Source organism: Phyllopteryx taeniolatus, chromosome 17 (assembly GCF_024500385.1).
Source record: "Phyllopteryx taeniolatus isolate TA_2022b chromosome 17, UOR_Ptae_1.2, whole genome shotgun sequence".
NCBI classification, from domain to species: domain Eukaryota; kingdom Metazoa; phylum Chordata; class Actinopteri; order Syngnathiformes; family Syngnathidae; genus Phyllopteryx; species Phyllopteryx taeniolatus.
The window spans coordinates 21,362,011-21,386,453 of NC_084518.1; the positions used below are offsets into that span (position 1 = coordinate 21,362,011).

A 24,443-nucleotide genomic window follows, 5' to 3' on the forward strand; every position below is an offset into this window, starting at 1 on the left:
TGCAAAAGAAAACACTTGCGTTGTTGGTCTCTGCACACGACCATGACATGCAATGAACAGAATGATTATTCTCATGAGTGTTGGCACTTACAGTGATCCTTTTTCTCTTTGCTGTTTGTGAGAAGATGCCCGTTGTGGGAGGCGTCGGCGGCAGGTCTCTTGTGGGAAGTCCGGCTCAGCGTGGCCCTGTTGGATGTTGAGGCGTCGCCCCAGGAACCCATATGTTGCCGCTCTAGCGTGGAAACGGTCACCATGCACTCCTCTGAGGGGTCTGAGGCTGCACTCGCCCATGAGCTGTTCATGCGGGAACCGGTGCTGTGAAGGCCCTTTGCTGGAGGTGCACGGGTTGTTGTGACAAATGACATATTGTGACAAATGATTAGGCAGGGAACATGTTGACTTTCACGGGCACAATTAGAGAGTCAAAAATATTTGTCGTGGACATGACAATATTCCGATCCAGTGCATCTCAGATACAATAGTGACTGAAACTGAGAAAGACTTAGCTTACCTTCTGTGTTGACGTTGTTTCGTCTGGGCAGTGTCCCCACCTTGTTTGTCTGGGATTTGAGGCCAGTTAGTTGCACCCTCTTGTGACCAAGGCTGTGTGTGTTCTGCGGACCACCATCTGTTGTGCCGCAGCTGTCTGAACGACACAACTGGGTGCCTTTACCTGCACGCAAAAATCAACATTTGTCAATCTCTGACTATTTATATGTAGATGTAAATAAAAATAAATACACAGCATGAACCAAAATTTCTATTTCACTCATCAGTCATTTAGAATGGTCAATGTTGCTCGAGTTGCAAAACCCACACAGCTGAAAACAATCTCCTTATGATGTATATTAAATATGAATATTTGTTAAGAAATGAAAATTGCCCTGCGATTGGCTGGCGACCAGTTCAGGGTGTGCCCCGAAGATTGCTGGGATAGGCTCCAGCACGCCCGCAACCCTAGTGAGGAGAAGCGGAACGGAAGACGAATGAATGAATAAAAATCCTCTATGGACCTCCTGCCACCATGAAGGCTTTGTTCACAGTAATACGGCAACTTACAAAAAGGGACAGCTGAACAAACAATAATTAATGTTTGCATTTCTAATATTGCGATTATTTTTAGTTCCACTGACCTGCATTCTGCCCGAAAATAGCATATTAAGTGATGAAAACACACAAGTTCAATATACATTACAAGTCTGCCTATTACCCTATCAAACAATGCAGTTTAAAATGGTGTATTTTAATCGCTCTGGGAGATGCTGTCATGTTTCTCTCTAAAGAAAGGAATCCTATTTATAAATGCATCTTTGTTTTTTTTAAAATTTAATACACGGAACTTTTTTAGCAGAGCTCTACACTTCTATACACAGCGTTATGATTTTGATGTCTTTACTCAAATGACTTCAAGGAAATTTGAACAACCTGCCAGAATGTAACTTTTACAAAAATGATTTACAGTGACAGAGAGTAGCCTCATTTGAATTTCAATACTTTAGAAGAGGAACGTAGGTTTTATTTGAAGCCATCACGCATATGTGCCACCCAAGAACATTCATGTGAGCCTGACGTCATCAGAATACACACATTTATCAAATGTCGGCATTAAATTGAAATTAGCCTCTGAGATAAACTTTCCGTGTAGATATGGCCCAACGTGTTAGTCTCCCTTCTCAGTATCAGCCATGTAAAAACATACCTGAGACCTCAATGTTATCCACAGTGTGTCCAGGAGTATAATTGAAGCCGCACAAATTCTTTGACACCATAGCGTATCTTTCTTCCTCCTCATCTTCAGAGAGGCGGGTGTCTCCCAAATCCGAGCCCAGCGTTGAAGACATAAAGTCCATCGGAGGGTTGGCGGCGTTGGACATGTTTGAATTGCTCTTCATGTGCCTGATACAGTGCACACATACAGAAGATATTAATCAGACACATAACACGTCATTTAAATAGAACCGCGAGCTTAGACTAATACAAAAACAAGATCTCAACGTCTGCAGTCACTTAACTGATTACATGCTCAGTGCGTGTGGGTGTTGAGCAAACAATGGGGTTCTAAATGGAGCGGATAAAGGATATCTGGATGGTCAAAGGCTGTCACCGACGTGGCCGTTATCTCCCAGCTGTCCTGCGCGACGGCTCACATCTCACCATCGAGGCAATGCATGCCTCATTACCAACTCTATTTACTGATGTCAGAACAGAGAGCTATTCTAAACCCGCATATTATAATCTAGTCATTTTCCAAAGCTCCATCAAAAGCATTCTAGAAGAATGATCTTTTGTTGGTTTGTTTGTTAACTCTTATCAGATTTGACTAAATTAAAGGTATCTGTTGAATATGTTATCTGCACTGTGTACCTTACTTATAGCAAATTTCTAGGATGATTGTGTCATCCATGCAATTAAAGACAGCGTTGGTGTTTACCACGCTTGCTTGGCGACTTCATACTGGTAAGCTCTGGTCAGCTCATCCAAATGGGCCTGCAAAATAGACTGCATTTCCTCATGGTGTGCCGAGCTGAGGGATGATGATGACGGCTGGTTGTAAACGGCCGCCGCTGCTGCTGCCGCCGGCGAGGAGGCTCTTCCTCTTAGAGGGGGAGTGGGTCCCTTCTCCTCCTCAACTTCATTGTCCAAACTCTGGTGGCGGTAGGACGGGAGCGAGAGAGGTGGGGCCCAACTGCTGTTGTCATATCTAGGGGACAACGGTCACTATTTTTTAATTGCTGAGTTTCCACTGTTGGGTGGCTAGTTAGAATACAACACAACAATATGATACACATTTTTATTTTATTCGGTATAATGGTCTATTTAATTTATCCCAAAAGCCCTCTGCATTTACAAATATAATAATAATTTTATGGCCAATGTATTATTGTAGTTGTTGTGGTGGAGAACTGTACTTGATCTGTGACTGGACCTTGATACAAAATTTTAATATGGCTACACCACAGAGAAGAGTGTTGTTAACAACCCTGCCAAATTTGAATGATTAAAAAAAAAAACTACATCCTTCTCAGTCTTTGCACGTTTTTAGCAATTATGTTCAAACATCTGTAATCTAATCTCTGAAATCATTTTACGGGGTCTTTATTATTGTAGTTAGAGCAAGTAGAACTGTACTACATAATAACTTAATTTAATGCCTGTGATGGCGTCAGTCAGAACGGACCTTAGCTTTATTATCATTGTCAAGCAGATTTGTGTACTGAATCCCATTAGATAGTTCTGGTGTACTGAATGAAATAATGTTGGAAAGACACAGGACACAGATGCGGGAGCTCTGACTTTCGATGTGCGCTTGGAAGAGTGCTTGTGGTCTCATGTTTGCGTGTGAGTGGACTGATGAGATATGAATGCATCTTACCCTCCTCTGTGGCTTTCCTGGGGGTAATGGTCAAGGTCAACCTCAGTACCAGGCAGAGGGTGCATGGGTGGTGGAGGCAGGGGCATGTTAGCCCAACATGTCCCATTTGATTTAGGGGTCTTTGTTCCACCCTTCACCTTCTTTTTCTTCCCTACCTTAGCACCTGAGGGTGGGGAACAAGAGATGGAAATGTAAGACCTTTTTTTTTTTAACCCTTTTCCACACACACTGATGCAGAACTGCCTTTAAGTCTATATTTTCCCAACCAGCTGCTTTTTTAGTCATCACCTCTCTTTTTATGTGCTGATGGCAAACGATCACTTCAAAATGTTCTGATATTCCTTAAACAGGCATCGAAACCTGAGGCAACCTCTTCCATAAAGCTTCTTCGACTTTATCTCTGTATGTCGTGACATTTAGCTGAGCGCAAAGCTCATTGTGCAGAGCACAAAAGCGCACACAGAAATGCCTTTGCGATCCTACTGAATATATTAACAGTATACATATATAGACATGTTTCTATACATACACTATAACATACACATAACGCTGATACATTGCTAATCAAGTTAACCCAAAGAAATGCGTCACGATTGTCTGACATATCTGGGCTAGATAAGCTCCCAGGGTAGAACTCTGACCAAGACAGAAGAGTAATTAAGAGCATTATCCTAAGGGTACATTTGCAGTGAATATGTAAATAAATTCGCTCTTTTCCATTTTGCACTTTCTGTGGTTGAGTTTGCCAACTCCCTTGTAGGAATTCTACTTCTAAAAACATAACTGTCACGCTATATTTTGTTCCCGGGCATTTTTGTGTGCACACACGCTCACACACATAAATTTGTACCAGTGACAGGGCGTCTATCAGTTAGCGAGTAGCCCAGGTTGGCTATTTCCTGCTGGGCCTGCAGAGAAGCCTTCCAGCGGGGATCTGGTCTGTCTACAGCCAACTCGTGGAAGCTGTTAGACTGGAGTATCTGGGTGGTGGCGTAGGGGGTGGGCTCGCTATCTTGCACTGGGCTGCTGTAAGCGGCCTTCCCCATGAAGTCAATACTGCTGTAGATGGCCCCGTCCGACAGCATGGTGCCCGTCTTCTCCACCGCCGCAGACGGTAATACATCTGTGACAAACAAATGAGGCGGTACAGGGATCATCCGAAGATTAGATGACATGAATTTAACAATCTTTAAGGTCATTACCACTCCCTGCTGCTCTTGTTCTCATTTGTTAAAAAAAAAATAAAAAAATAAACCAGCTCGTAAATAGATTTGATCTGAATGGAAGTGATGGTCTGCAACCATAATTAACATGCATCATGCTGAGGAAGCCCGGTGGAGTGTTCACATGATGATGCTCAGCCCTGCAGCTGACCAGACCTCTCCTGAGCTTGACGAACATGTAAACGCAGCACGCATGCAAAGCCCTATTATGATTAACTCTCAAGCTCACCACACAATAGCAGCGCATGAGGGGAAAAAAATCAGGCACAAAAAAAATCCATGTAATAGCACAAATTTAATCCCAAATATCAGGCGTGTCAAACCACATTAGCAAAGTATAGCCCTCAAAGGCACTTTTAATTTCTCTGCGTGTTTGTTTTAATGTCAGGCCTTGTCACTGCGCATAACAAATGATGAACATCAAAACTGTCGTGCCAGGCAATGCGCGCTGTAACTCCCCTCAGCCAGCCCATGTTTACCTCCTCGGCCAAAGTTACCGCTGCCTTTCGGACTCCCCAATCCTCCGTCTGCTGGAAGGCTTGTGGAGGGCCACGAGTCTGCCAGCCAGGGTAAGCCAGGGTCACCCGCTTTCAACAGGCCTGGACGGCTGAGGGACGGATATTTCGTAGGGACACAGAGAAGATAAGATACACGTCAGCACATCAGAGGCATATTATTAGATACATTGCAGCATGCATTTTAATAATACTGTATTTCCTGTTGTGTTCAAAATAAAATGGTGTGAAAACCGATTGTGAATGTTTTGACTCCCATGGAAAAGCCTCAAGCACCAACAAGAGTGACAAAAATGTGGGGCATAACATGGAAAGATCAGACTTCTGTCTCCCCTTTAACTCCACAAACCAAAGCTCTCCCTGGAGAAACCAGGAAGGCCGGAATACTCATTTAATCCACTTTATAGCCTTAGCACAACAAAAATTTACATTTTAAATTGAGAATCATGGACCGCCTCTGGCAGCTCAACTACATGGCAGGCGTCGTCTCCATGGAAACAGAGATAGAAAAAGACCATTAAGTGGTTCAGCAAAGGCAGCGTTCATTTTGTTGCCGTGGACTACAGCTGTAATTTATATGCGCGTTGACTACAAACGAAAAGTTGCGAGCAGCGATTCAGGAAGAAGAAAAAAAATGGACCATTTGCATGTCGTATCAGCTGCTGTCAAAATGGCGAAACATTTGCATGCTTCATGCGTCCTCTTCGCATGCTTACTTAACGCGCTCGCACACGCAGGACATTTTCCACTGGGCCTGACTCGCCAAGCAACATGGGAATTGTTTGCAGCTGACTTGGTGACAGCTCAAAGGTGTTTAACAATTATACCAATAATTTCCATTGTAAAATACACAAGTACACACATACATTTGCATACATTTGAGATGCACGTGTGCCAGTGTGTGTGTGTGCGCGCGCGCGTCTCCATTGTTGTGTTTATTTTAGTCCATTATTTGCAGCAATTTCCATGGCTCTGGATTATCTGATTTAGTTGGAACAACATTAATAGCGCTTTCTTTGTATCATTATTATTTTTATTTCTATTTCTATTTTCCTTCTTGCTAAACTACTTTTAGCGTATTTGAAACACTCATTACAAGACCTAATTTCACACATTTTTAGCAAGCACATAATTGTAGATGAAAAGATTGAAATCAGGACCCTTTCATTATCATTAACAGGTTTTTTTTTTTTTTACAGCCATAGCATGCAATTCATCTTTTACACGAGTAAGTAAAGGGACAAAACATAGCATACACCATTCGTGACAAACTGGAGAAGTAAGCAACTTTCCAGGCTTTTTCTGGCCAGACATTGAGGGAAGGCCTTGTTCATGGCTACCTCGACCATAAGTAATGCTGGTCTGGGGAATCAGACCAGAGACCCTTAGTTTACAAGCCCCATTTGAATCATTTGAGATGCTAGGTGCAGCACACTGTTCTTTTCAAACTTATGAAGCTTATGAAACTTTAAATAGCACATTTATCACCTCTCCCCTTCTCTCGTGACTTTTCCATTTGTCCTTAACGTTAGCGGTGAAGAAGGACAGCGGCCTGCCTTAATTAATTAGTTGCATTCATAAGAAAACGGTGATGAATGATGACCAAGTATACAGTACATCCGTGACGATCATTCCGTGTGAGAAGGAAGTATTGGAATATGTAATCCAATGTCAATACTGAACTCAGATAATAACTTCACTTATGGCATTCAAATGTGTACTTGGACAGTAGACTGAGATTGAAATGCAAAACAGAAAATCTCGATAAATTCTAATTCAAGAAAGTAAAACGAACTCTTACCTTCCATTTCTGATCAGACCTCTGTCTCTTTGGAATGTGACTGAAAGGAAAAAGGGAAAAATACAAAGAAAGTTCACAATAACAATAACAAAACTGAACCGTATTGCTGCCATTTTGAATGGCGGTAGGAAGCTGAATGATTGGAATATTTAAATCACAATAAAAAGGATATAAAGGATACCTGCGCGGGTAAACGTGAAGGATTGCACTGCAATGACAAAATAAGATAAATCCATATTGAAAAGAGAGAACACAGATTCAAGTCTTATGCAAATTTGTATCAACTGCCATATTGAGGGACAGACAAATGATTTAGGTATGAACCTACCCTGTTTCCATTAATAATGAATAATGAATCAATGTCACCATCATTACCTGTTCATATAGAAATTACAGGTAGCGAGCGTCTTGGCTTAGTGGCTAACATAGAAACGAAAAGAAACAGTTCTTTAGCATCGCGGAAAAAAACCCACCACATTTTTAGATCGACAGGGATGTTTTTAATTTCGTTGGAAAAAAGGGATTGGAGAAGCAGCACTAAAACATGTAAATCCCTCTTAAACCTAAAAACCAAGTCACTTTAATACACATTATGATAATAGCAACATAGCCCACAGCTCACCAAATGGCTAAAAATATATATTGCGTCCTTAAATCTTGTGCTTCATGTTTAATGTGCAAACAACGCTGTCAAAGGTCTGATAATGGGAGGTGATGTTAAATTACTTATCTCACATGAATGGATGACAGTGCTGAAGCACGCTGCTGATGGAGCGTGGCACATTTGACGCACACCACTGCACAGTGGATAAACGTAAATACAGCCTATTTCCACCAGTGTTGAATATATTTATATCGTTCTGCCTTTTAGTCAGCTCAAATGAAGTCAAATCTGTGATGACATCAAGTCTCATTGGGGCGCAAGACCCAATGAGCTTTGAGATTCTGTATTGATGCAGAACCATGTCAATTGATTTTTACCTGCATAGTTGCTGAGTCCTTTCCGCTTTTTCCTCCTCCAGTACAGCCAGGCACTGAAGCCCATGAGCACAATCCAACAGGCTCCGCCCAAACCTGCGATGAAGGCCGGCTGTTTCACCACATCGGAGATACTATTGTTGCCCTCCGATCCTGTCATTACGTCCCTCTGTTCTGCACCTGGGGACCCCACGTGCACAAATATAACCACAAGGGAAAATATTTCCGAACGGTTTGATCCTTTTTTGAACAATTTGATTAAAACATCCAAAGAAAGTGGGAATATGCAAAGGGCACATTGTGAATTAAGTGCATACAATCACTGGAAACATGAACACGCTTCCAATATGAGAGCTGCATCAGAAAAACTAAATCTGCTTATTATCTGTGGCTGTAGTTTGGGCTTCAATTATTTTGCCACTCTGATATCACTCAATTAACTAAAATATTGAAACACCTCTCAGTATGACGCAGCGCTGTTCGACATGATTGCAAACGACAACTATTCATTCATTTAACCAGTCATACCCACATTCACGCCAATGGGAAATTCAGTCTTCAATGAACCTAAAATACATGTTTGGGAAATGCGGCAGGAAACCACACTACCGCACCTTTTTGTTTTGTTTTTTATGATCAAAATTTGGAATTCTATATTGGCTCTGTTTGAATTTTGCAGTTGGCCCCAATGGGGAAAGTAAAGAGATATCAAACACACACACACAAAAAAAATACCTGGCAAAAAATCAAAGTCCGAGCCATGGAAAAGAATGCATCTAAAATATCTAAATAAAAATAAATAACTAAAATAAACAGCATCAGTGCATCCAATATATAAGCGCAGTTAATCAATTCAGCAGTGCACTTATCAAGTTGAGCCTAAAAGACACGAGATTGACAGAGCAGCTCTGACAGAGTTTGATTTTCTGTTGCAGTTACTGTGCTGTGAAATTAGATTCACAGTCTCCGGCAGGAACCCCCAATCCTAACACACACACACACACACACACACACAAACACAAACGCACACGTCATTAAGCTGCAGCCCACAGGCCTGTGTTTCCCTCTCCCTGTCTGTTAAGGCTGTTATTATTTATCAGTCAAAAGTCACAGATGAGGAGCATCTGTCCTGGGCTCCAATATTGACTCTGGGCTTATATACTCTGAGCATCCTTTTGCTATTTTATAAGAAGTGATAGGCTGATAAGCTCCAGCAAAAAAAAATAAAAATAAAATAAATTTAAAAAAAAAAATCACTCTCTACTTTGTTAGCGGCTGCAGCCCATATATTGAAGAGGATTATTGATATGGCTAACAGTACTTGGCAGTGTTACCAAACACTACATGTAATGAACCACTATTGATTTTTCAGTAGATGTCTGCAGTGTAAAGAGCAATCTTCTTTCTGCAGGGTGCTAAATTGATAAATCATTTTCTCAGACCCCAAACTGTGATGGACCCCTTGGTCTAGCCATTATTATTTCATTTTATACTGACCTCAGGTTTGCGCGTGTGTATGTGTGAGTGGATTACCCAAAGTGATGAGCTGGGGTGTGCTCTTGACCCCCACCCCAGCGCTGGTGCTTGCAGCTACCTCCACACGGTACTGCACTCCACCCTGCAGACCCCCGACAACCACTGAACGGATGGTTGCATCCACAGACTTATTGACATGGGACTGGGTTTCGTTAGCCAAACACCAGATCTGCCAAAGACAAAAAGGTTGACAGAATCCATTGTAAGCTTGCCGCAGTACGTTCAAACGTATAGGATTGTTTTGGTCAAGTGTACGGGCCTGACTCTACCTTGTATTCCTGGATGATCCCGTTCTGTTGGTCAGAGGGTGGAGGGTCCCACGACACGCTGATGGAGGTGCTATTGTTGCTTCCGACAGTCAACACGGTCACTTGCTGCGGGGGTGCACTGGGTGCTGATGGGTCAAATAATTACACAAAACAAAAAAAACACATATTAACCAGATATAGACTCCAAGATTTGTTCCAAAATGTGCATGTCAGGTTACTGGAGGCTCTAAATAGCCCATAAGTGTGAATGTGAGTGTGAATGGTTGTTTGTCCAGAATTGTTTAATGGTTGACTGGTGACCAGTTCAGGGTGTACACAAGCATCGTCCCCAAATCAGACACCTTAAGCTCTAGCGTACCTGTGACACTGAAAAGGCTTTATTTATTTATTTATTTTTAGCAGTGCAACATCTTGCAACGCTAATTCAAATGAATTCATACAATGAAGCTACCTGGCTTGGTAACCCACACGGGCGGATTGGAGATATAATGAGACTGCAGGCAGCAGGGCTCCAACACTATAATCGATGCAACTTAACACAGTATCTTCTCTGAATGGACTACTAAACTGCTCGGGGTCCGCAGTTTCTATTAAACCCTTTGTAATGCTCCAAAATGGGTCGGAGAGAATGATTAGCTGCAACGCAATTAGGAAGAGCCAAAAATAATAATGCTATCTGTAGGCAAAGCATTGATATGTACAACATGGCAGAAATGTGCAGAGAAGGTGGGCCATGATTGGGATTATGATTGTCCACCACCTGGCTCCACGGCAAAATGCTCACTGTGACTTGACATTTTCAGATTCATTCCACAAATGGGGAGAGAGAAATGTCACAGACGAGCACAAACTCTAACTGAGGTACAAAAGGAGATTGTGGATTTATTTTAAATGGAGGCTCTCTGAGTCTACCACATTTCTACAAAATCATTCAATGTATATACGTATTAGCATACATTGTGAAGAATCACAGATGACGACAGCTATACCAACATTCCAACATTGAGTCAGGAAGACATCACCAACATCCCAACAAATATGTTAATGCTATGCATAGCCTATAATATACAAAACTGATACTTCAATGTAAATGATGCATCCCAGTCAAATCTTACACAGTGTGCCACTAGAACAAAATATGCTTAAGCTGCTTAATTTGCTGCTTTGCAGGATGCAATCTGGTAAACATAACTTGCTCCGCTAATGAGCCCATCACGTAAACTACTTGAGAAATGAATTAGCAAACGCCCCCACTCGCCATATGCGGCATTTGTGATGTTAATGGGGAGTATCACATTGTCTCCCTTCTTAGCTGCTAACAACGGCCACGTGGTGGTAATGTATTCCAATTTTAACTGTGACTTTGGATTTAGAGTTGTACACCTGACCATGCGCTTGCCCTGTTAGTCCTGAGAGTCCCCCTACAAGGTGCCACAAATGTGGTCCCCTTTTAAATATCTGCCTGTGGTAGATAATAAGTGTTTTTCTACAAATTTCTGCTGTGCAAACCATTTCTGGCTCGAGATTAATGGCCTTTTTTTTGTTGTTCCCTAATACCTTTTCCAGGATCCCGCGGAACTAAAACTGCTACCTCAGTTGGAAAAATCCTCCAGTAATCCCGTGTGGCCATTTTAATTGGGCTCCAGTGAGGTAAGTTTCTTATTTATTTTATTTTTTGCAGACACGCGTGTTCAAAATCCCAGATTGACCCTCTCATGTGTTGCCATGAAACAGAAATTCTGCGCGTTGGAGATTTCTTTCACATTAATGGCCTTATCTCGACTCGCTCTCAGTGTGAGCTGTACCCCTGCCCGCTTCGGCTGATGCAGCACCTGGCCGGGTTGCAATTACATTTGGAGATACAGTCCCCAAAAGCCAGCCTGTAGATCAGCTGCCAGATTTGTCCACTGGAAATAACAACCGCATTTTATTTGATCGTGGATTAAATGCCGGAAATAATATTTGTCAAAACAAACAACATTACAAAGTGACTGAAAGCACCTTCCGTGGTATTTCTCCTAATAGCTTGTTCGGAGCCAGCTCACTTATCATGGATGCTGATCTTTTTACATGGTGAAACAAATTATGATTGGATTCTCGCTGAAGGATTGTCAGTTATCGTTTTCCAGCATCAAGTCACCATTAATCTTAACGACCTGCGTTGAAGAGGAGTGTGATATGGCTAAAGACTGATGGAGCTTGTGGGGGAACGTGGGCCGGGATTGAAAAACAACAACAACAACAACAACAACAAAAACAACCCAATCCAAGTGTATAATTGTATATGTCTGCGTATTAGTGAAACGGGAGGGTCATGTCAAACAGCTCTAGTATTGGTTTGTGACAGACATTTGACAGCAGGGGTCCAAAAAATCAGCAACTCCAGACCTGAGCCAATGTCAAAGGCCCCCGACCTCGTATGCCCACCCATCCCCCTTGTCTGCACACCCACAGAGGTCTGCGCTTGTCACAGAACCCTGACTGCGCTGCCTGTTTTAACATACTGTGCACATGGCACGACATCCACACGGATCCGTGGGTGAGTGTGCTTCAAATACCATTATCTATTACCACCTTCAATTAGAACCATTTACACAGAAATCATTTTCATGCATGAAAATAATGAACACTACATCGTTCCTGCAAGATAAAGTACCAACAGATGTGCTGTTATCAGAAATATTTACCTTCTTCCAAAGTCCGCGCTGTCATGGATTCACTGTCTGCGCCCTGAAACTCATTAAAGTATGGTCGCACTTTAATCTCATAGACAATTCCTTTCTTCAGAGCCAAAAGAGTCAACTCCCTCTGTGAGGAGACTTTTAAGTCCTGTATCTGCCACGGTCCTGGAGAGGGCAGCCCTGATGTCTGCCGGTACAGAACACGGTAGCCTTGAATAAATCGGGATGGATTGTCCACCTGAGAGGAGACAATAGTATCAGATTGAAGGGGACGCTGTATGGTATTACAGTATATCAGAGGTGTCATACAAACTGGACAGTTTTGGAGGTTTTGATTAGAATTCAGTTAATGCCCCCGGTGCACTTGCTTCATAAAATAATGTAATTAGGAATCAAGAGTTGATTCTTCTAGGGAATTTGGAAATTCGAGTCGATCCAAATATATATCTATTATTGGTGTAGGCAACTTACGGTCCATGTGACTTGTACCGAAGTGGAGCTGAGGACTACGGGGTTGTGCATGCTCACCACTACATCCCCTAACTCCTTTTGTACATGACGATGGTCCACTCCCTGAGCAGTGGGACTGATATCTAAAAGAGCAAGAAAGAGCAAGCGATTTGAATGAAACTGTAATGCTTATCTCTTAAGAATCCAGGACTCCATTCAAGTGTTTTTCTTTTGTTTTTTTTCCGCTGGTACCTTGTGTCCGCACAGGCTCAGACATGGGGCTGGGGTCTCCTAGCCCCTGATCATTGACTGCCCTGATAATGAACAGGTAGACAGTATTCGGCCGTAGGTCACTGACGGTGAACTCTGTGGTCTTCACATGGTCTGCCACCGTCTGCCAGCTGTTACTTACTGACTGACTGTTTGAAAAGCAAGCATAGTTTCCATGAATGGGAGAAAATCATTTTTATTACTATATCTGACAGAAGATTGAAGTGGAGACCAAAAGGCAGGTAAACGAAACAAAAATAAAAGGACTCAAATCCTTTAAGATGTTTCCTTTCCTTCTCACAGCAATACAGATGAAACAGCATTTAACTTTGTAGTCTTCTTATCAGGAATTTAAATCCAAATAGACATACTGATCACATACAAATTAAATAGATCCTTAAAAGCCAAACAATTACCATTCCAATTAAAAAAAAAAAAAAGTAAATGTCACTTTTCGATAGGACTTAAATGTTAGCTGCTTGGGATATTTATTTAGTTTGCTTTGAAAAAAAACCCCCTCCCATCTGCTTTTTTTAGGGGTCACTAAACATGGCTCAAGGCCACGGGTCACAGACGTACCCAAAGGCCTCAATGACATAGGAGGACACCGGGGAGCCAGCCTCTGGCCCCGGTTCCCATGACAACGAGATGCTGCTTTTGGTGACATCGGTGACCTCTGGCTTGGAGGGCGGCCCCGGCAGGGCTGTCAGGTTGCTAGACATGAAGTCAGTGGGGTCAGTGGAATCTGACAGAGAAAATAAACCAATATCATATTAATACCAGCAAACTAATGCAAATGAAACAAAGTTACACAGCAACTCTTTCACGTGAATCGAAAGTGAACTGTTGCATACCTGTGATATCCAAGTAAGCGCTCCATGATGTTTCTCCACTGGAGCTGGTAGCCACACACGTGTACAATCCAGAATCAGATAGCTAAAAAGAAAATGCAATTATACTTATGTCAAACAGTCTGCAGCAAGGAAAGTTAAACATTAAATGCTATACTATATACACATTATCATATTGTCACCTTTGATCAAGATGGACGTTTGAAACTGTTTATATGTGATTTTATAGACATAATGTATGGATCTTTAAGTGTCTACAGGTTAAACTGGATTTATCATGTAGAATTTAAACAGCTGTCCTGGGGGGACAATATGGATGTGACATATTTTCACTTAAACAGTGAAAACAGTGATTATCCGACGACAACCTCGTCAGATAAATGTATTCTTTGTAACTTGATTATATTCTATACGTACTGCTTAAAACCGCCAAATGCTAAACATCTAACGAAGAAGTGTCCGTCAAACACTGAACTTCTTTTTTCTTGTGTAAATCCGGTGCGGCGGGCGATATAAATCTTGGACCGAGTTTTTGTAATTTCGCTGACGCGCGCAAGATGTCATATTAGGAAGAGGGCAGTCTGCGCCGCTGTGGAAGTGAACGCAGCCGACTTCATTTGGCGCCAATCAAAGCGGCTCCTCCCATTCCCTTTAAATGCGGCGCAATGACAGTTTTGTATGGAGACATCTCAGTGTGGAAGAGGACAATGTTTATTCGCAGCGATCGGTGCTTGGTCGGGGCGGCAACACACAACGTGAGCGGGTACCCTTATTAAATACAGAACGAGGTGGTGATAACCGTTGGCGACTTAAATACGTATAAATATTAAATGAATGAATGAAATGAATACAGAAAAAAAAGAATAACACGTGGTTTTCAATGACCTCTTTGGCAGAGGTAACAATTTCAAGCAATATTAGTTGTACAGCAGTGAACATGTCTCAGTATTCTTTGCTGATTCAGACTGCAAAAAGCATAGCTTTCAGACATTCTGCTGTTACGTGAGCGTGAATCCAATGGTCTTTGCAAGTGTGATCCCAGATAGTTGCTACAAGCTCTTGCGTCAGTCTGGGCTTTTGAAGGAGGTTTGCAGCTAGTAGTACAGTAAAAATGCATTAACCTTCACTTGGCAGGCATTTGGCTCGAAACAAGCTCGAGAGTGGATGAAAGAAAACCTTCAAGCCGACCAATGCAAAAAAAAAAAGAAGAGCCCAGTAAAAGCTGACATTAATTTCGTTAATTGATTTCCTCCAATAATAGTCGTCTTCCATTCCCAGAAGCATCAACATTATCATGAGGAGTGCTGACACAGGAAATACTCAAGCAGTGATATGATCATCTTGCTCATATTGGCAAAGCCTCTGGGACCACTGGCACTCGGGCTCTCTCTCAAGAGATACTGGAGGTGGGCGACACGGGCAGAGCATTTTGACACAGAGACAGGACCCTGCATATTTAAGTCCCTTCAATTATATTCGCCCCGTCAGACTGCCTTCAACAGTCCCTGTCCTTGAGTCCTTGAGTCAGACTGTTGCCACAGTCATTCTGACCAAATGGCACTGTTCAGCAACTATATGAAATGTATTTGTCTTTTTAAATGCCACACTTGTTCTTATTTCATCAACCGTCATCAAATGGGCTAAAAAAATCATCCAACGTACTTATAAGCAGAAGTGGAATTATTTGTATGCGATGAAATGTTTCCCACTTTAACATGATCAGCAAACACTGGCTGTTTAGCAACAATGCTACAACAGGTTTGTAATGTAGGGATTCGAAGAGGTTTGTTCCCTTTGGATTCTACTTAAAATAATTCCAATTTCATCAATGATTAATCAAAATGACTTTTTCAGATTTTAATCCAAATTGAAAAGGTTGTTCATTTTCTAATGGCCATGACATCATTTGTTGTTGGTTTCAGTCCCCGAACTGCATCAGGTCAAAACTGTTTTGAGTGAGACTTGCAAATAATATCAGAAAATATAGTATTGTGATGCAATATTGATGTGACCGTACTGTCGTGAGGAAACTTGACATTTATAGCCGTCGTCAGAATTACGCATCCATGGACAGCATAAGAGTCATGTGCATGTAAACACATCTACAAAAGATTCAATTGATAAAGCTGCGAACTATTTCTTTTTGTGATCAAGAGATTACTTAGGAATCCCTTGATTTTGTTAATTCATCTTTCATCCCCTCTAGAGACAGTGAAATTAGACTTTCACAGCTACAGATATAGTATATGTATTCAGTTTAAGTACAGTATTGGGAAATTAAGTGACTGCACATGCTTCGTTAAGGAACATTTTAGTTAGAAAAAAATATACATAGAATTTAGATATTTTCATCTTTAGGAGGCTATATGGTGTCACATGGCTGTTGCAAGCTGTATATTAAATCTATGGTTTATTTGAATTGCATCACTTTGGAGTAAATTCACAGTTTCTCAAATAATAATTGATTCACAATTCAGACTTAATGTGTACTCTAAATTCTAATTATTTGGCAACATGAGAGGGTCAAGTTATTTGAAGCAGCTCTCAGTGCAATGCAGAATATTTTTTATTCAACAACCACAACAATAAACATATTGTTCAATAAATCTCTCTAACAGTAGCATTTAACACTGAGCATTATTCTCTTTGTAAAGGCAGGATGTTTGAAAGAGCTCATGTATTATTAGATCTCTCTTGTGCCAGCGGTCGGTCGTACTGTTGTGGGTTTACACTTTTGCTCTAGAAATGTAAATAATGCATTCATAACGAGGACAAAATAATCACCCCAGCTCACCTTGGCACTCTGTATTTGAAGGCTGCCGTGTTCCAGCAGGGAAAACCGCGGGTCTTTTCCCAGCAGACTGATTCCGTTCTTTCGCCAGGTAATTGTGGGCTGAGGGTCCCCCGAAGCCTGGCACCTGAGTATGGTCACGCCCCCTAATGCCTGTGTTTGGTTGTAGGGCCCCTGACGGATGATTGGCGGCGGGCGGTCCTTCAGGGCTGAGGATGATAATTATGAAGAAATACATGTTAAGGTGATTGAAACCTTTCTTGGGCTATGATGGTGACTTGCTATTCTCTATAATGGCTCAATGTTGCCTTTCTTGCAAGAAAAAAAGCGTGATCTTATCACAAGGTGCTAATTAGTGATTGCAATAATTGCACTACCAATATGTTCAAACTAAATCTGATGGATCCGTCGTGAGAGGAAGTGCCTGTTTTGAACCTTTTCCAGAGTAGAGCAGTGTGCTCATGGCACTGCATCACACCTTTCAGTTTTAATTACTAGGTGAGGATTAATGATGCTTAACCCGTGGTGTTAATTAGCGTACCTTCTTTATAAAGCCTTTTAACACATCCATGCCTGTTGGTTGTTGCCTACAATGACGATCCTCGCTCCTGGCATATTTCTCTGTTCCACCGCAACAAATTAAACTCTAAATTAGCATGCCAAGGAGGACAACAATGCTTTGCTTTAAAAGCTTTTTAAAGTATGTTATATCATCCAGAAAACAGCTTCTGCACTCTGCAACAGTAATTTTCTGCAGTGTTGGATCTCTCCAGGCCTTGTAACAACTCCCTGGCTTCCAATTTTCTCACTGCTGCTCTCAACTGTTATCAGGTCTGTCTCCATATTCACAAGTGTTTACAACAGTTTCCCTTTGCCTTTTTCTTAATCACAATGTCTGCAAAACAGCAAGAACAAAAAATACAAGCAGCGCAGCGGGCAAATAAGGCTAACCTACAGAAGCATCTTCATGGACACGCACAGCCCGATATGGCTCCGTTATTACATTTGGAAACCATTGCAAACAATAAGTCATAGAAGGATATCTATAATTCATAATTAATAGTTGCAGCTTTATCGTGCCACCGACCCCTCACAGATGACTACAATTGATTAAATCCTTTTTTTCAAACCCAAACTGTCTCATCAATACATGAGCTACTGCTTTATTTCGCATAAGGGATCAAATATGATGATTTAATTGCATTACTGACAGTTGGCTGTTCTAATTTTGGATTTTGCACGTTAACATTACAACTTACGTGTATGTTGAATGACAGTCAGTGAATGTGCACAAAGCTAATGCAGGGAATCGTACTGTTGCGAGCACGCTGACTACGTTGGGGACGTGTTTAAGTTGAGCTACGGCTCATTCTATGCTAGCAGTTTTAAAACGGCAAACTCCCCCATTGCCTTAAGTGGCTCTCTTAATTGTTGCAAAACTGCAAAGCCAATCGCAAAGGCTTGCAATTGCAATTCGGCACGAGTGGCATTTACGAAGATGTTTTAGTCAAATTCAAGATTTACGGATGAAGATCTCAAGTACTGTACAGTAAAAGCAGGGGAATAAAACTGCCTAAGAGCAAACATCATGACCCCAAGTACAGTAGGCTAATAGGAGAGCTTATTTGTGTTCCTGATTTAGCTTCAAATACTGTAGACCGGAGTCTGTATAAGACATACGGTCCATGCAAACAGAGCTTATGAAATATAATGATCTCTTGAGTTGGCTTGGCTTTGTCAGGCCACGTCTGCAGTGTGATTAATTGTACAAGTAGTTTAAGACCTATTTCAATGCAATATACTGTTTGAAACTTGAACATTTGACATCAGCCCTATGCTCTGTTTATCGACATTGAAATCAATCGTGCATGCTTCGTCCCGTCACTCTCCGTATGCAGTCAAAGACAAAGTGGAAAAGAGCATCAACTGCTCCTAGAATCAAGCAGCACTTAGCACTTAATGCTGACATTAAAGATTTGTCCCAAAAAGTCAAAATGTGTGTAAATGTTTCCATCAAGGAGAGTTTTATTTGAGGTCTTTTCAGATCACTTACATTAATCACAGGGGGAGGGTCGTAAAAAATAGTAATTGTTGGTGACTGCTTGGCATTTGCAGCACGAAAATGTTGGCTTGCAAATAAAAATGTGGTCAGCCTTAAATAATCAATGATTATGGGTCTAAACAAGGCTTCAAGTTGATCTGTTTATGTATTCTATGGGATTTTAAAGTTCATTTTGCATCAATATGAAAACACATAACCATCAATTATTACACGTCTAACTATAATGCTTTTTGCTGCACGACATCGCTGAAACACAATTTGAAGGGATTAAACAAATAAACACAGGCCAAAAGAGGAAATCTCACAGGAATAATATCAAGGTTCTTTCAGTGTCTGGATAGTTATTGTGTATAGCTGTTAAAAACAAACAAACAAACAAACAAAATATTGAACCCCAAACCATACTGTAATTAATATTTAGAACTGAAAATTGAGTGGCAATGGGTTGTAATTATTTTAAAGAATGAAATATCTTTGGTTCGACGTTGTTGTCTGTGTTGTGCTGCTGGTGGATTTTGGTAAAACAAAAATACAAAATAAAGGATGCAATCCTAAAATAAAAAAAAAAAAAATGCATTAGAACAAACAGAGTGTTGTTTGGGTAAATGTAAAATGCCAACGCTTTGTACAGTTTATTGTGTTGATTAACTTTGATGTGTTGGATGAAGTGCGTGCGCTTTGGTCTCCTTGCATACCGTCTGCCACCTCCAGCTGGGCTTTGGCCAAGATGCTGCCCGCTACAGTGAGAGCCTGGCAGATATAATAGCCCGCGTCTGAACGCTGCACTGATGAAATGGTCAACTCTCCGTTCACGGACACAGACACACGACCGTCGCCCTGCGTCGGCTGGCTGGGAAACAGAAGGTCCTGCAAGGGGTGAAGTTGGAAAGACAAACTCTTAAATGAAAGTAAATTGTTCCTTCTTGTGAATCTGGATGTGCATGAATATATATATATATATATATATATATATATATATATATATTCCCAATATATTATATAATTATAATATTAATTATTAATATTATATATAATAATATAAATATAATATAATATATAATATATTCCCAATACTATCAGGATTAGTTCCATACAAATTCAAGTTGGGGTTCATATTTATAATGTCCTTTGGAAACACTCAGGCAGCCTTTTTTAACAGAAATTTTGAATTGAATTTCTGTCTATTCCTAGGACCAAATTGGCCAAATTTGGCGAATATAAAAGCTAATAATAGTCAGAATCCATAAGCATTTTTGTTGTTTTCATTTATTTTTAACATATAGTGCTCAACTTTTCATACAATTTCCTACTAAGTTCTTGTAAGTACACCTTCCAACAATATGTCAATTGGATAGCGTGGAAAAAGCTACGTCGTTATTCTGACAAAATTCTTGTTGTTTATGTAATTGACCCAATAAACCTGTATAATAAAGTACCCAATCTGATTTCAAAAGCCAGCGTTTAGCTAACATGATGGAAAAACCTGTCATTCATCTCACACTTGCAACGTGCTGCTCATCGTTCATTAAACTTTTGAAATTCAGGGCTCATGAAGAAGTCATGAAATGTCACGTTGAAAGGGATGCTCAACAAATTGTATTCCCAAAAATGATGCACCCTCATCTGGGAAAGATGCTAAATGTCTTTCTTCTAACAGATTTGACTGTCCCCCAGAGTGTTTATGCTGCACTTACGAGAGTTGAGGCATCAGCTTTGTCTCTTTCTGCACCCCAAGCAGACAATCTGGCAGGAAAGGACATTAGCCTTCTTTCATTACTTCTAATGACTCTAATGTGAGTCGGCTGGTCAGAACAGCGTCAACTGATGATGAATGACCACTTCATTATCTGTGCGAACCACAAAAACCCACACACAATGTCACCCCAGTTTGATCAGTTTAGATTTTTTTTTATACCCTGCTGCAATGTTGATGTCTGTCTTAGCATTCTGGGTTTCCACAGGGAAAGAACAATTCTCTCATCATGAGCTGTATGCACATTATAGCACCGACTTATAGCCAAAATCTCACCTGGCTGCCATCTCGTTGCCAGAACACAGTGGGTTGAGGTTTTCCTCTGGTCTCACAGGGGAAGGTCGCCGTTCGTCCTTGAGCCACAATCTGGTCACGGGGTCGCACCACAAACTGGGGCGCCTCTGAGTATTACAGTACCATGCAGTACACTAGCTTACTGGCAGTCGGAATTAAATGTCTAGCTGTTCATGCAATAGGGGGGTTTTAATCACACAAACTGTCTACCAGAGCATCGGATACTATAAGTTGAAGGGTGCCTCACTCTTCAAGTTTTAAAAGTCAAAAACATAACAAGACCTAAAGTGACTCTAGTATATCCATGGATTCTCAGTGGATCCTGGCAGGGAAAGTCAGTGATTGAGATACAATGCAGATGTGGCAGTAAAATATCCTTTTGATGAATGTGTTTATGAATTCTCACAACAGTGCTCAATGCGTGACTTAAAACACACACACACACACACACACAACAAAACAAAAAATGCATGCACATGGGATCAGCTGTTACTTACCAACAGGGCGAACTGGTGACAACAATGGTGTGGGTGAGAGATTAAGTCACAACATACAGAGAACGAAAGCAGAGGAGTAGAGGGAAAGAAAGCAAAATAAATTTCAAAATAATGAAAATCAGAAATGAATGAGATGGCGTTGGGTTTCCATCCGTGGAGTTTGGAGGACAGATGGCTCTCAATCACCACATTAGGTAGAGGGACAAGAACCAATGCCATGAATTCATTTCTAATAGTACATCAAGTACATTACTTTACATTACATCACGATAGGGGCACAATAGCTTGTCAGTAGGGTGGCCCCCCTAAAAGGAGCCACTTTTTACACTTTTCAACATCACGAGACACATTCACACAGACATGGACAAAACTGCATGTTGAAATAAAGCAACGGTTCTCATTGGGTGGAATAAGTTCATAAAAATACACCTTTAATATATACCATGTTACACTCTCTCAATATAGTAAAATGTATCAAGGTCAATAAGAAAAGGAGAGTCTTCCGTGTAATGATGGAGATTGGCAAATCAAATCAATGAATACAAATATGGAGAGCGTGACCTTGATGAAAAGGAAAAAAAAAAACAACTTTCACTTTAAACAGCTTAAATTGTCCATATTCCATCTGTGGTCCGAGCTCTAAAGCAATCAAGTGCATTGTTCTGCTATGTGAAAAGAAAGCTCGAGGCAAGGCACCACCTGACAGCGGGGAGGCAATAACGCTGGTAAAATGTGCAATAAAGGACTGATTGTTCTGCGAGTTGGGAGTTACAATAAAATATGGGCTTGAAGACAGCGTAAGATACCCACCTCTGATCGTCAGGTAAGCGGAGGCCTCCACTTTGCCCACACGGTTCTCGGCTTGGCAGGTGAAGGTCCCCTGATCGCTCACGGTGGCTTTCTTTATCCTCAGCAAAAGATCCTCTTTTTCATATCTGATGTCATACCTGGTGACAGAATAGTAGCACAGTTGGAGCTTCAATCTTGAAAAATGACACACTTCACGTCGGATATTACACATCTTACAAAACATTTTTGATTTCAAGATGCCTGATCACGGTGTAACGACACACAGTTGTGAGGAAATCGCACCTTTGTGGGATTCTGTGTCAAAAGGCCGCTTTTATTCGAGGATGTTTCTGTGATGGCGCTGATGTGGCTATTTTTCAGCATCTCTGTGTAACCGCAGGGCTAGGATCCAGGATCTTGGCTGGCTAAAATGAGGTCATGTTTCATCGAGATCCATCGAGATTTTGTTCTCAAGCCAAGGTAACAAAATGTGAGCATGACGTTACATTTCAAACTGATCTCATAAGATTCGACAGATTTTACTGCTTGAACATGTTTATTTATTTATTTATTAATTGTTCATTTGTTTTTGTCTTTTTACGGCTTCAAAATGATGACAATTTAAGACAAATTGAATCAGATCTAGCTGAAACCAGATTACCCATTACCATTTGAGAGTCAGTAGACACATATTAAAAGTCATAGAAATTGGTTAAGATTTGACCAAGCTCTATTTTGGAGATCTATTTTGAAGAGTTTTTCTGGACAATGAAGATTTTGAGGGTAATTTGGATTCATTCTGAATTTCTCTGAACTCATCATCTTCATATTCTTGGAAGAATACCTTCCCATCCAACACTCCTAACAGAAATGCAGGTTGAACGATATCAAAAACAGTTTTACAAAAAACAAAACCGACTGTGCAGAATGTCTTTCTCTACAGATAAATGAATCAACACTAAAATGTAACCATGGTTGTATCAAAATCTGTTTAATTCAAACGATGTGTCATTTTTGATTGTTTGAATGCACCTCACTTTCGGAGGCAATTAAGACTCCCCGACGTGCGCACACTCCGCTGCAGAAACAAAACGGGCACAGCAATTACGCCGCCATGAAAGCATGGCAAAATTAAAGGTGCTTTCAGCTGGAACCCTGACTGTTCCACTATTTCAATATTTATAACGATGAACCACCCACTGTGGTGTGGGGAAGAGAGAGAGAGAGAGAGAGAGAGAGAGAGTCTCCGTCTCAGACGGACAAACTGTCTGAGAGAAAAGGAGTGGCACAGTCTGACAAAATGAATTCGATGAATGAGCAGAGCAGTAAGAAAATGACTAATTCATAGTGTAGATGCATCAATGTGCAGCCACCAGTGCAGAATTCTGTACGATAAGGGCACCATTGCTTCAGCGGGAACAAGAGGGACATCTCGGCCGGTTCAGATAAGAGGGGCTCAACTCTGAATGAGTGGAGGGGCAAAGGAGTCAGCTCCACCTCTCTGGGGTCTCGTTGGCATGAGAGATCTTGTGAAATTGTGCAGCCAGCCATGCTGATTTCCAGATAGAAGACAAGTCAGGCAGAGAAATGGCACAAGGGGTGAGACAAGTCATATTTGAAATAGCGTGCGGGGGGAGAATATCGATTGGTGGGTGGGGGGTTGGGGTCGTGTCTGCGGGGTCATTCCAGAGTTGGGTGAGCACTCCATTCACAGAACATCTCTGACCCAGATACACACTACCCATGAGGATGAAGAAGAAAAGAAGTGGAAGGAAGGACGAAAAATAGGACGTTTCTTGAGTCAAAGGGCGGTGACATCATGACATAACACAGATGAGCGGACGGACCACCAGACCCTCTCGGATGCTTTCAAATGTGACATTTTGTGACATTCATTAGGCCAGTTATCGATTGTAACATCTTGTCGTGCACACTTTTGGTGACACCAGAGGTCAAATACAGTATATACAAGCCATTAGTAACGCCCGTCTACCTTTCAAACTTGTCCCAAGTTACTGATGAATTTTCAAGCAAGCAGAATCAAATCATTACTTGCGTTAAGCATGTCAAGTCGTACAATCTTGCTGAGTTAAAACATATTCATTATCAGCCAACGCACTCAGTCAGTTTTTACGGTCGTGAGCTGTACTAACACAATCACATCGTTTTGGTTTTTTTATGGTTTCAAACCAGTCTCCATATTTTCTATTACTTTGTCTTGTCAGTGACACACATTCCTGACATTTGTGGTAAACCTACTTTAATCATATGACGTTTGCCCAGATTGCCTCACAAAAGTGCTGAGCAGTA

The 24,443-nt window shown here is 41.2% G+C and overlaps 1 protein-coding gene across 2 annotated transcripts in view; it reads right to left on the minus strand.

The window, feature by feature from the left end:
- The window catches only part of LOC133467367 (roundabout homolog 2-like), a 65,539-nt gene that overhangs the window by 2,340 nt on the left and 38,756 nt on the right, over positions 1 to 24,443 (minus strand). Inside the window, exons 6-27 of one of the 2 annotated variants that reach the window (XM_061752153.1) lie at positions 22,155 to 22,291; positions 21,345 to 21,356; positions 20,830 to 20,954; positions 19,496 to 19,667; positions 16,742 to 16,947; positions 13,951 to 14,032; positions 13,676 to 13,841; positions 13,079 to 13,245; positions 12,848 to 12,969; positions 12,383 to 12,614; positions 9,696 to 9,820; positions 9,424 to 9,595; positions 7,894 to 8,070; positions 7,094 to 7,120; positions 6,913 to 6,952; positions 5,076 to 5,203; positions 4,224 to 4,496; positions 3,374 to 3,536; positions 2,432 to 2,701; positions 1,700 to 1,896; positions 512 to 673; positions 92 to 331 (exon numbers count right to left, since the gene is read on the minus strand). In XM_061752153.1, coding sequence (XP_061608137.1) covers positions 92 to 331; positions 512 to 673; positions 1,700 to 1,896; positions 2,432 to 2,701; positions 3,374 to 3,536; positions 4,224 to 4,496; positions 5,076 to 5,203; positions 6,913 to 6,952; positions 7,094 to 7,120; positions 7,894 to 8,070; positions 9,424 to 9,595; positions 9,696 to 9,820; positions 12,383 to 12,614; positions 12,848 to 12,969; positions 13,079 to 13,245; positions 13,676 to 13,841; positions 13,951 to 14,032; positions 16,742 to 16,947; positions 19,496 to 19,667; positions 20,830 to 20,954; positions 21,345 to 21,356; positions 22,155 to 22,291 — 3,395 coding nt within the window. The remainder of the gene's footprint in view (positions 1 to 91; positions 332 to 511; positions 674 to 1,699; positions 1,897 to 2,431; positions 2,702 to 3,373; positions 3,537 to 4,223; positions 4,497 to 5,075; positions 5,204 to 6,912; positions 6,953 to 7,093; positions 7,121 to 7,893; positions 8,071 to 9,423; positions 9,596 to 9,695; positions 9,821 to 12,382; positions 12,615 to 12,847; positions 12,970 to 13,078; positions 13,246 to 13,675; positions 13,842 to 13,950; positions 14,033 to 16,741; positions 16,948 to 19,495; positions 19,668 to 20,829; positions 20,955 to 21,344; positions 21,357 to 22,154; positions 22,292 to 24,443) is intronic. The other variant, XM_061752155.1, reaches the window with a different exon arrangement.